The 12,710-nt window shown below is 38.2% G+C and overlaps 1 protein-coding gene across 19 annotated transcripts in view; it reads right to left on the bottom strand.

Moving 5' to 3' along the window:
* Window positions 1-12,710, bottom strand: part of TRAF3 (TNF receptor associated factor 3) — a 70,238-nt gene that overhangs the window by 20,690 nt on the left and 36,838 nt on the right. For all 19 annotated transcript variants that reach the window (XM_069018306.1, XM_069018307.1, XM_069018304.1 and 16 more), the window contains 4 exons: window positions 10,365-10,416; window positions 7,993-8,097; window positions 6,934-7,101; window positions 2,659-2,739 (listed from right to left, as the gene is read on the bottom strand). In XM_069018306.1, the coding sequence (XP_068874407.1) occupies window positions 2,659-2,739; window positions 6,934-7,101; window positions 7,993-8,097; window positions 10,365-10,416 (406 nt within the window). The remainder of the gene's footprint in view (window positions 1-2,658; window positions 2,740-6,933; window positions 7,102-7,992; window positions 8,098-10,364; window positions 10,417-12,710) is intronic.

Raw genomic sequence — 12,710 nt, 5'->3', positions numbered from 1 at the left:
TGGCAAAAAAGACTTTTGCATGATAATGCTCAAAACATAAAGGGCAGAGATTATCAGGTTTGTATTGTGTGCCATTTGCAGAACATACAACACACATGTGTATATTTTCTCCAGTCTGATCTCAAGTGCAAATTCTGTATATACACATATGTAAACCACACGCACATGCCAATACAGTATACAGTGTGATACATTTAATATACAGTGAAACTTCTACCAAAGACTATTTCAATAGGCAACCCAATTAAAAAAACTCAAAAAAACAGAAAGAACATATTCTACAATTATTTGATTTAATTTGACTTCAGTGAATGACTAGTCTTTTCACAAAAAGTGATTTTTTTTTTTACTGGTGCTCTGAGCAAGTCTTAAGATCAGTTTCACTGTAGCAAAGTACATTTTTTTCTAATCCTAATTTCATGAAGAACCAACTTTTCAAAACAAAACATGCAGTTCTCCGTGCCTAAATTTAACAGATTACACAAGAAAGACTAAACAAGTACTGCATGAAACAGACAAGGAGTTTTAGAATAGGTACAGTTAAGTAACTTTAAAAAAAAATGCAGTATATGGGATTAAAACTGATTAGCAAAATGCCTGCATTTTTCACAGATTGAGATTTAGTCCAATATCTTGGATTACTATGAGCACAGACCATTTTTCATTTAAAAATAAACCAATTCACAGAAGCATATACATATATATGGACAGCAGCAGCACAGATGGCAGCAGCTGGATGCAAACTGCCTAAAAATTGGAGCAGAGAGACATTTTTGGAAAGGACAGCGCAACAAACACTCTTTTCAAAAACAGGGTCTGCAGTTTGTATTTCCCACAAAGCAGACAGGAGCTAGAGCCTGGCTCCTCAGCTGGCATCACTCTTTTGGGTTTCAGAATTTCATTTGAAATTCCCACACCCTAAGCCCCACATGACTCAGCTCATCCACCTCTCTGGAAAGAAGTGGTCAATCAACACTGCTTTGAATGTGTAGCTCTGGAACAGACAAGAGAGTCTTTAAAATCACATACACTGAGATGCCATCAGTCACTCATCTCTGATTCACAGCTACTGTGTTCTAAACACTACCTTGTAGAAATTCACAGTATCATTTCAAAAGACATGTAGTTGAGAAAAAAAATAAGAACAAGTAAGAAAGGGACATGTGATCTAACAGGTTTTACAAGAATGCCATGTTTTTCAACTCCTAAAAACCAGAAGTCTGCCAAAGAGTTATGAATTAAACATGAAAATTGCCTTTTGTTCTACAGTAAGATATCCACTTGTACAGTACAGAATTTTCTCAAACTGTTAGGCAGGCATTTTCCCATTTTCTGCATGAGACTTATTGTCCCTAACCATGCAACCAAGTAATATATACATTTTCACAGTATTAGAAAAAAAATTAAGCAACATACAGCAACAGATGATGCAGGGCAAAGGGCTGTTCAAAGTTCTGTTTCTACCCATGGTTTCAAACCCAATTCTGACTGTGTGTGTAACAATCCAGGCTTTAATAGTTCAGTTCTTATAAGCACTCAGACACACCTCTTCTAAAAGTAACTGCTGAAGTCAGGGTATAAGAATAAGCCAAAGTGCTCCAGAACCAGGATCGAATCTCTGAAGTAAGCACTGGTAGGGTTGGCCAGAATACATATTTTCTCTTTTCTTAACAGCTCAATTTCTCTTAATAAATACAGTATCTATCATATATTTTGTATTTCATTATCTTGGAGGAAAAGACTGCATTAAACTTTGGCAGGAGCCTTATGTGCCTTGTGCACTCTGCCATGATTAATAATTTATAAGTGCAACTGAAAAATGGTACAAATCCAACTTGGGAAATAAGTAGCAGAGGAAAGAGAAAAGCTCATCCTCAGATCAGAAACTTCACTTTCCTTAAAAGCAGCTTACTGAGTGATGAAGACTTCAGTAAGGTCTTCTCTATCCTTGGTAAGTAAGTTCTCCTTTTAGGGAAAAATTAGGTACCTCGATTTTGAGAGATGCTACTTTTATCTTTTCACGTACAAGAACATGGATCTCTTCAAAGTCAGGCTTTAATTTTTTTTCATCTACATATTACTGGAAGCTTCTATACATTAAGAGAAATTTTTATGCATTTGTGCATCTGCTGTTGGAGTGTTGTACTCAACCTTTATCTTACACAATTTCTCTAAGTATCAGTTACTGTTTTTTCCCCCAAATTTAACAGATTTAATCGTAATTTAAGTTTTTCCATGAAATTACATGTCTATATGATTTTTGTAGGCTTTACTAACTCTTGTCAATGTGCACTGAATTTTAATTGTGTATTTTTATTTTAATATAAGTTAACTACTGCAAGATGCTGCTCTGTGGTGCTGAAATGAGGGAAGGGCAGGGGGAGAGCTAGTAAAAATGAAAGCAGGAAGGACATGCGCTAATCTTGGACAAGCCAAGTGTAATAAGGACTCAAAATTAAGAAACTGTTTCTTTTAAAATAGTTTTTCAAGAAATCATTAAAAATATTTGAGTGTTATCACACTTAACTGTGTGGTAGAAAAAGCTTTTCCTTAGATCTCACATTTTAACAAGGAAATGGCTTCTGGCAAAATTCTTGCGAGATCTTACTAAAGACATTATTTAATTTTTCAGCACAACACTGGGTATTGACTTCTTACCTCGCTCCTCATGAGTGTTTTAACACTACATTTATGAGGACATGAAACCATGACACATGGGCAGTCTGTATCTTCATGTTTCTACAGAGGAAAAAAGCAAACAAACCACAAATCAGATCTTACTCTTTAATTAAGAGAGGACTTACCTGCAAAGAAAAGCATCCTACAATAATTAAAAATCACACAAGATTTTTTTAATGTTATTCCCAATTGTGCAGTTACAGAACTGCAATTGCTCAAACATGAGTTTATACTTTTGATGGAGGTGTTGATATTCTGAGGAAGGGTTTCCTTGTGTTTTCCCATGCAAAGCAAATCTATTTGCTTAGCATTTTATTGGTTTTACTTCAAACAATGAAACAGTATTAAAAGTCAAAAAAAGTTAAATTTCCTTCCTCAACAGTTACTCACAAAACTGGGCATCTTTAAGAGCAAGCAGAACCAGCGCAGACGTCCTTTCTAGTAAGGTATATAGTACTTGGAAAAGTTCTTCAGAAATGTACACTGCCCACTCCCAGAGATTCTCTTTCCTATGTATAGGTATTCCCTTCCAGTTCTTTTCTAGTTTTGATGCCCAGCTGTCTGATACTAAGTCTCACTGTTACACATCACGATGCTGGGCAGGGATTTTAACCTGAACGCAGATGACAGGTATCTCAGCATAGCTGTCAAACCCTATCACCCCAGTGAGGGAAGGAAGTCAGGCCCAAGATAACTGAATTTACATTTCCTCTCTGTTTTCTCAACAAAATGAAAAATGCGTTTCTCGTCAAGTGACACGTCCCATTCAACTTGAAACACACTGCTTCATTTCTGGTACTTAAGCAAAGCAAAGGAAACAAAGCTCTGGATCTATAAGCCTGCTAGAAAATGAAGAACAAATAGCATGTCCTTTTTACTCAGTAACCAGGTTTTTGAAACAAAACCAAGAGATAAAGGAGATCTGATCTCCTATATGTGAAAGGCCTTGGTCAGAATTCTGGCATAAATCAGGCACTATTTGAAATTTTATCTCCTCCTTTTGAAGCAGGCCATCAGGCACTGTCCTGACCCATCCACCGTGGCATGCTCCCCATTCACACTCGCTCACTTGGCGTGGCACACACAGACAGTCCCAGTGACAGGAACCAGGGAACCCCAGCTGCTCTTCACCAGAGAGCTGGGACAGCTCCTGAGCCACCTTCAGTCTGTGCCCACCAGGGTACCCAGCCAGGAGCAGTGCCAACCGCTCTCCTCAGAGCGGCCTGTAAGGGTGACAGTGATGCTCTTCTGATAAGCAGAGTCCCAAAGCACCACTCCTGCCCATAGTGAAGAGCTGGACCTGGACCCCTCATCATGAACACACCTGGAATCATGTTGAAGGGAGACATCATACACAACCACGTGGTTTTAGGAGCCTAATGCCCCACACACTTCCTTATTTATCAACTACAAACTCAGAAAAGTATTCCCTTCTAATATTCATTCCCTAATTTTAATTCCCTCTGTTCTCTAATCTACCCAAACCATTGGGAAAATGCTGTGATACTGAGTCTTGGTTCATGATAAAAAGGCATCATGCAACTTCTCAGCATTCTTTCCTCCTCACTCCACATCCCAGTGTCCACCCACTGAAACCAAGGCAAGCCTTTCCAATGACTTCAGGATATACCAGAGTAATCCCAGTTCAAAGGCAGAACTCTCTTCCTCCCAATCTAAATTCACCCAGTTGAGCACATAAAGCCAAACGCCAAATCCAGTACAAACCACAGGTGATTCCACATGTAGGGCTCCCAGCACAGATGAGGGCAAGGCAGGATGTTAACATGGCTTCCAGAAAATCCAGTGCCACATTAGGAACAAGTCTGGCTCCACACAGTGACAGGGAGCAAGGGACAGTGTCTGGGGTCTTCCCAGTGGCTGTCCCAGTCAGCTCAGCTGTATTTCAGACCACTGGGCAGAGTCCAGACTGCCCTGGCAGGGTCTGGTTTGTGGCCAGGGTTTCAGGGTGGGGCCCAGGCACCAAGAAGTGCTGTCCTTCCAGATCCATGTCATGCTACAGCTGCCTAAGCATCATTTTCACAGGACGAGCACTCCCATGTGGCTTTGTGGATTATACACCAAAAAATACAGTAATCCAGAAGCATTTCAGACTACCAATTTCCATTTTAACAATGTACCATCTTTATCTGTCAGGAGGTACAGGAGGGAAAAGGTAGGTTTGTGACAAAAAGAAATCCTGAATTTTTAGATGGTTTGAACAAAAGACATTAAGAGGCTAAGTCACTGGGTGAGCATGCAGCCAAGACAAATGCAATCTAAAAAAACGCTCAACTAACATTGTTAACTTGTTGGAGTCTGCCTCCAACAACGGGGATTTCCTACCCCACGGGCCACGGGATTCTATGAAGATGTGAACCACATGTTCTCCAGTAAAATTTTTTCTTTCCATTTGCATACCTTTTTTCTCAGTCTGCTCCCTCTATCTCCTTTTTCAGTTCAAGTCACTGAGGCCAGCTTCAGTCATTATTACATTAGAGAAAATTCTAGGCTACAGAACTTAAGAGATGAACTCAAGTTCATCTCTAAAAACCCAGTTTTGTCAACGGGGTGGCAAAACTCAAATGAGAAGTCAAAAGAAACCTTATAGTACCTAAAGGGGCCTACGGAAAGCTGGAGAGGGACTTTTTACAAGGGCATGTAGAGACAGGACAAGGGGAAAGGGCTTTAAGCTGAAAGAGGGCAGGTTTAAGTGAGATATTAGGAAGTTCTAGACTGTGAGGATGGTGAGGCACTAGAATAGATTTTCCAGAGAAATTGTGGATGCTTTATCTCTGGAAGCATCCAAGGCCATGCTGGATGTGGCTTTGAACAACCTGGCTGAGTAGAAGGTGTCCCTGCCCACAGCAGGAGGGGTGGAATGAGATGATCTTTAAGGCCCCTCCCAAACCAAATGAAATTCTGTGGTTCTAAGATTCAAATGTTTCATTAAGCTTCTGATTCTTATTACTAAAGTGTAGTGAGGTAACATTTTAATCAGGCCACGACAAATAAGTCCATCTGCATTTCTATAACCACTGAACTTTTAAAAATCTAGGCAAAAACCCCCAAAAATATCAGCCAATCCAGTTTGTAGAACATATTTAATGCTCACTGATTCTGTCTGTTAAGACACCACACATTTTCTGGTATCACTTTTTGCCTCATGCCAATCCCCAGCCTAATGATAATTCTGGGAGAACAGCATCCATAATCTACCCAAATACACTTTCACCTCTGTATCAGAATGTACAAGAATAAATACAGGGCAGAAAATTTTTCTGTGTATTTTCATGTCTCATCGTTCTAGGTAAGGCACAATTACTCAACTACCAGTCCCTGTTAGTGTGCACTCAAATAACTGAGAGCCAAATCTAAACCAGAACTTAGTGAGGTTCTACCTATGCCTTTTTGTAACATCTCCAAGCAAAGAACACTTCTCATCGTTGTCAGACCTCACCTAACAAACAACACACAAGAACACAAACGAAAATGAAATTCTCATCACTCTTACTATACTAAGAAGGTGTGCGATCCAAGACTATCAAACTATGGAAACTATGTAGACAGAGTTAAAAAAAAGGAGATAAAATTATAGCAAGATAGATTCAGCATAATACCTTTCAACGTGAAATAACACAAACACAGTCAAGTTACAATTCTATGTGTAAAGTAAGGATGACTTTCACAACCTCTGCTCCGTAATTCTAACCCTCAATATGCTGCCTCTCAGACAAGGTACTCTGATGCCAAGAACAGCAGTAATTCATCTTAGGCCTGTCATGTACCATTGCTGGTTATAGCAAGACACAATTGGTTTTACATTCTTCCCCTCCTCTCAAAACAGATCACACAGTACCCAAGAAGAATCACATGGAAGATGTAAAAAAAAAAAAAAGCTTTTGTTTTTTCCTGCACAACATCTGAGTGTTATTATGGTAGTTACATTTATCACCTAAATTGTAAAAATCTAAAAAGCATAGCAAAATTAACTTCAGTATCAATACTATGCAGTGGATCTGAACTTTTTTAAATTCAGTATCTGAACATCAGAATAAAGAAAATATTTCCTATTAAATACAAATTTTTTCACAGGAAAAAGACGTGTTTTCAAGGGCAGCCTACTTTGTTTTCTGAATTATTAATTCTGGCTGAGAGGCCAAAGCTCTTTTGGCAGCTATGGAAAAGGACAGGAAGAGTTATTATTCCACATTAATATAGGGAATCTTGATGTATATACACAAGAAAATACTGCACCTGCAACATAATCATTGGGACTTGGCTTTTACAGTATTTACAGGTTGTCTCCCGGTATTTACAGGTCTTCTCTACATGGTCTGGCAAATCCTTTCTCAGTATTTTTTCTTTGCAATCAGCACGAGGACATGGGAGTTCTTCAAACTGACAATCAGTTTTCAAATGCATCTGAAAGATAAAAGAAAAAAAAAGGTCAATCCAATTAAGTTTTGTACGTGTCTTCCATCCTTTGAAGACGTCCAACCTTAAATAACTTCAGAACCAAAGTAAGCAAAGTTATTTTGTGAACTGGATCACACAGGAGCAAACACTAACAAATCTACTGAGGAATAAATTTCTGACTGTACAGTCCCTTGACCTGGACAGCTGATTTCACTGTATTACAGATGTACATGAGCTACACTAAAAGCATTCTAACACAGCACAAAATTCCACACGGGCTATTTAAACAAACAGTAAGCATTCTTTTTCAAGGTATATTATTCCACATAAACATAGATGTTGCTTTAAGTTGTTTAGGCACTTGAGCTTGCTCACTCAAAGCAAGAATCTACACATCTCACTGCAAACTGCTGTGCAGACATACCATACAACTGTAAATTACTGAATTACTGCTATCTCATGCCTTCACCAAAACAGCTACAGGTCATTTTGCACAACTCTGGAGAAGCCAAAGGTTTAATTTCATGCATAAACACCACTTACATGAGAGGATTAAGATAAATAAAAATAAAACCACACCAAAATAGAAATCAAATTTCTCACATTTGTCAAGTACACATTAAGATTCTTCACTACTTTATTTCTCCCTCCAGTTCTCATTCGGTCCATCCAATTTACATTTCCAAGCTTTAGTGCCAGACAATCATATGATTTTTACAATTCCTTACAGTTTATCCAAAAGCTGAGCTTCAACAATTTAAATCTATCGTAACATTTATAAATCAAATTAACCACCAGTGTGAGCAAGTTAAGAAACTGACTGGGATTTTAATTTGTAAGAATTTTTTCCTCATTCTTCAACTCAAAAGAAAGCTTATGACTGTTAGATTAACTTACCAGTAATTGACCCAAAGATAGCTGTTCCTTACAGCCCTTGTTTTCATTTCTGCAGTATATTTGAAGGGCAAGTAGTTCTCTCCTGCAACAATTATCTTTAAATACCTGAAAAATCAAAAATCGCTTTATTTTAGAAACTGAAAGCCACTCAAGGATATGCAAGTTCAAATAAAGTAGAAGCCATGCCATTCAGCTACAGCAGTGTTGTTCAATTCTAGCGTTACGTGCCAGAAATAAAATCCTGCTATTCGATTTTCCCGGAATGTGCACACCACTGAGGTTCCTCCACTGTGAAGCAGCTCAATGAAAGAGAGTATTTGGACAGATATTCTACTACTGTTTCAGTTTTACTATAAATAAAGTAAAGGGAAAGGTGCAAGAAAGGACCAAATTTGCTGCTATTTGCTTGCCAACATTAGGCCTGCACAAGCGAGAACTCTCTACATTGTTTGGGGAGCTGCTGTATTAGGCACAATACCATAAGACAAAAGAGACTCAAAACACAGTGGTTCAGAGTGGAAGCATTTCATGGATGGTGGACCCAAAATTACGAGATTGGTTGGCTGGAATACCTACTTGCACTTCAGTGGTAACACATAATTACAGATATTTTCTAAGATTTTGGACTGAAGGAGAGTTTTTATTTCACAGATAAGTAGGCTTTATCTCTCCATTTTAATGTTTATAAGCACTTTCCGCATTTTTTGTCCACAGTAAAATTGGAAGAAGTTACAAATAGAGAGCTTGGGGTTTGAGCTTTACACCTTTTATGTGAGATACCCCATAAAAGACAACACAACTGAACTCTCAAGAAGCCAAACTGGGAAGGGCAGGAACTAAAGAGAGGTAAGAACTGAAGACCATTACTGCTATTTTAAAGTCCAAAACCAAAGATATAAAAACTTCTAATTATTTTTCAACTGCTTTAATGGCCATTAAGAAACCAAGCACAACCTATGACTGCTTCTCTGATAAACAGACTCCTGTGATACTGTGTACACTGCAGCACTCCAGTAATTACAGAATGGTTCTGTATGCTAACACTTAACCAAGAATTATGATCCACCTGCCCACAGTGACTATGAACCTATCCCCAGTATCAGTGAAGAAGGAAACACTGCAATCATTCTCATCTGATCCCATCTGACACAGGTCACTGATTTCTATTTACTTTTCAGAAGCATATAGGAAGTTTAATGAATCAACAAGTCTCATTTAAATAATCAATTGCCTATGCTGCAGTATCTTTTCCAAAGTAATTCACAGGGTTAGTATGCAGGGTTTTGCTGACTGAAGTTAAGGTAAGAAGACAACTTTTAAAGTTTTTCAAAGACTATCTAAAAGCATTTCTGTGACTTTGGACTTCAGCATTCTGTGGGAAGAGAGGTTTCCAGTTTCAAGAAAAACAGTGATTTGCACAGTTAGCCTAACAGGTATTTAGTATATACTGGCCTTCTTGTCCTCCTGTTTTAGAGATACTTGAAGTTTATGTATGTACAAATGTGCATATTTATGTATACTGAGAGCCAGAAAGTCAGAGTTAAAAGAACAAATAAATTAGGCATCATGATTATTGGTCTGAGCTCCTGGAGAGTCCATCTGTGTCAAAACTGAATTACGCTGAGCACTGTTCAGAGAACTGTTCTGGGTTCAAACAAGGAGAGATTAATGTACCCATCAACATTTTCTTGAAAATGGTTATGAACACAAGCATTCATTTAGGCAAGAAAGATACTAGCACAAATAATTTACTAAACGCTTAAGCAATAATGAAAAACCACATAAACCACATACTAAGCTGAGAAGTTTTTCTACCCTCAATCTTCCAAAGGCAGCAAAACATTTTGATGTGAAAAACACTGAAAAGTGTATCACTGAAATAACTTATTCATACAAAAAAGAATCTATTACCATTACTGTAACTCCCCACTGTCCTAACTCCAGTGTAGTTCACTGAACACCACACTGTAAAAGAGATGAGTCAAACAGAAGCCCCTGGTCCAGAGCCAAATCAGGAACAGTGTTCATCTAAGACCTGTCACATCCCTGAATCTACAGCAGATAGAGTATTTCTTATCATCCTCTTGGTTGATGGGAGGACAATTGCAATGTGTTGCTGCAGCTCCCAACTATGAATATGAGCTGTGACATCTGTCTGGACTTTTTGGGATGAAGCTGACATGTTTTCTACCATGAGGTTAACAGGAAAAATAAGCCACCTACCTCTATAAAATACATGGTTTAGGGTTTATGACAAACCTACCTTTTTAAGCGGCTTATCAGGTTTATAAAATATTATCACATAACAGTAACACAATTTATGTATTCCACACAATTCAATACTCTTGAATAAGAAACAATTTTAACAATACCTTATCTTTTACTATGCTTTCTTGACACGCTGTACATTTTGGACTAGAAGAACTGAAGAGAAAAGAAAACAGAAAAACTATTTTAGCTCATCTGAATTTTTGCAGTACAAAAATTTCCATTTATGAGGCACTTAGTTTTGATTATTCAATATATTCTAAAACCATTAAAAGTGGACATAGTTCGTTATAAGGAGAAAATACAACGTTATTTCATTAAATTTGAATGTTTGAGTTTTCAGCAGACAGTTATCTGGCATTCCCAAAGAAATAGGACCACCACAATGTCTCCAGACAACTGCTCAGGGGTTTTCAAATTGGCAAAATTCATTCCCTATACTTCAGTCTGCACCTGATCCACAGTTGGTGTCACTTCTCAATCTGTGCAAACAGGCAAAATATTGTCTCTTCAATTATCCAGTCCTTTTTCAAACAAAACCTAATGAAAATTTACTTTCTCTGATAGTCAATTATTCATCCTTTTAGGGTGAAAAAGTATTTATGTCCATGTCCTTCAAGCCTATTCTGGTTTTAGCAAATGCTACAGATGCTTGCTGCCTCCTTTATCTGAACTACTGCCTTGTAGCTGTCTTGGTAAACTAATTACCAAACTTGTGACCTCTTGGACAACAGGAAAGATCAGGAGCAATGCAGACTGTGAACAGAAACTGGAGTGCAGAAAACCTGAGTTTCTACAGCAGTTTCTGGCTCTGACCTGCCAAGTGCTGTAGGGTAAACCCCTCAGAATCATAAAATGGATTGGGTTGGAATAGAACAAAGATCATCTGGTTCCACTCCCCTGCCATGGAGAGGAACACCTTTCACCAGACCAGGCTGCTTCGTTCCCTTATAGCTCCTTTTCCCCATGTAAAATGGGGACAGTCAGAATGATCTCCTTTGTAAAGCACCAAGACAAAAAGCACCAGGTAAAAGCTGCGGGAATTCTTCCATAAAGCAACTCAGTGACAGGCTAGCTAAGCTGTGGCTGCTAGTAGCAGTGCAAATCAGTGTAAAAGGCTGAAAAAGTTCAATTATGTTATATAATCTGTATGGTTATTTCAAATCATCTCACTGGTTTCTGCTCCTTGAACCAACCATTCCGTGCCTCATATTTCTGAGCATCTTAACTACCTTGAAGCTTCAATATCTGTAATGCTTTTCATAAGTCAGCAAAAAAAAAAAGGAACCTGAACTATATGAGGGCATATAGTGTTTAATACAATGTCATGCTTTCCTTGCTCTTACTGAATTCGCTCAAGCATCCAACTTGCTTTTTCAAACTACTCTTGCATACTGAGCAGACATCTTTACTGCTTTATCTCCACTAACTCCCAATTCCTTGTCCTCAAACAACCCTGGAACAGAAGTTGCTAGCATATAATCACTGTGTTTGTGTATGCAGCAGGGTATCAACACGGAATGAAAATATTCTGTACCAAATACAGGACCAACATAAACCGATTTTGCTTTCAATTTTATGGCATGCTTTTTATTAAAAAAAAAAAGTAGATGTAAATTAAATTTTAATAAAGCATTTGTTTGCAACAAGCACTTAAATACAGTGAAATAACTCAATGGCCTTAAGCATGTGTCCTTTTCAGTAACAGACTGGTTGGAAAGTCAGGAAGATAAAATTACACATATTCTAGCTGCACTGTGATAAGCACATGTGTATGTCTCACAGCAGGGAAGGAAAATTTCCCAGACTCTAGCAATGTCAGAATTGTTACTGCTTAGATTGTCAGGGATCTGCTCTGTCCACCTGTGCACATCCAAGCATGGCAGGTGTTTGGTTTTTCGCAGTCACTGTTAGTAACTATGTAAGCATCTTCCAAAAATACGTACTGAGAAAGAAATAACTGCATTTCTTAAATAAAAAACACTTGACAGTGTGTATCAAAAGAAAAGTTGGTGGGTCTTTTTGTTGTTGTTTTAAATTTGAAATGCTGTGGGCACAAAACCTGCAGAAATGCATGAGTGAACTATGGACCCTTGTGTTTGCCCAGTACAGACATTACTCTTTATCAGAGACAGAGTATTGTAATAACCTTCATACTCTTTTGCCATGCTGCATGTAGTCTTGACTTACACATCTAAGTATTAGATATCAGGTTACAATATTTCCAAATGAGACATAAACCAGTATCTAGAGTCAGAGAGGTCACAAAAAGTAAACAGATCACCAAGACATCTAAAGTCAAACGCTCTCTCTGAGAGCAGTCCAGTATACAACATTCATAGAGCCGAGTATCTTCTGTATTTCTGCTTTTCCAGTAGTAAATCAAAGTATTCACTGCTTATGTACCCCAAGAGATTAAGGTTTGCTGAAAGGTCTCCAAACATTATACC

Source organism: Aphelocoma coerulescens, chromosome 5 (genome assembly GCF_041296385.1).
Source record: "Aphelocoma coerulescens isolate FSJ_1873_10779 chromosome 5, UR_Acoe_1.0, whole genome shotgun sequence".
NCBI lineage: Eukaryota > Metazoa > Chordata > Aves > Passeriformes > Corvidae > Aphelocoma > Aphelocoma coerulescens.
Note: the sequence above shows the minus strand (reverse complement) of the source record. Positions and strands in the feature narration are given on the sequence as shown.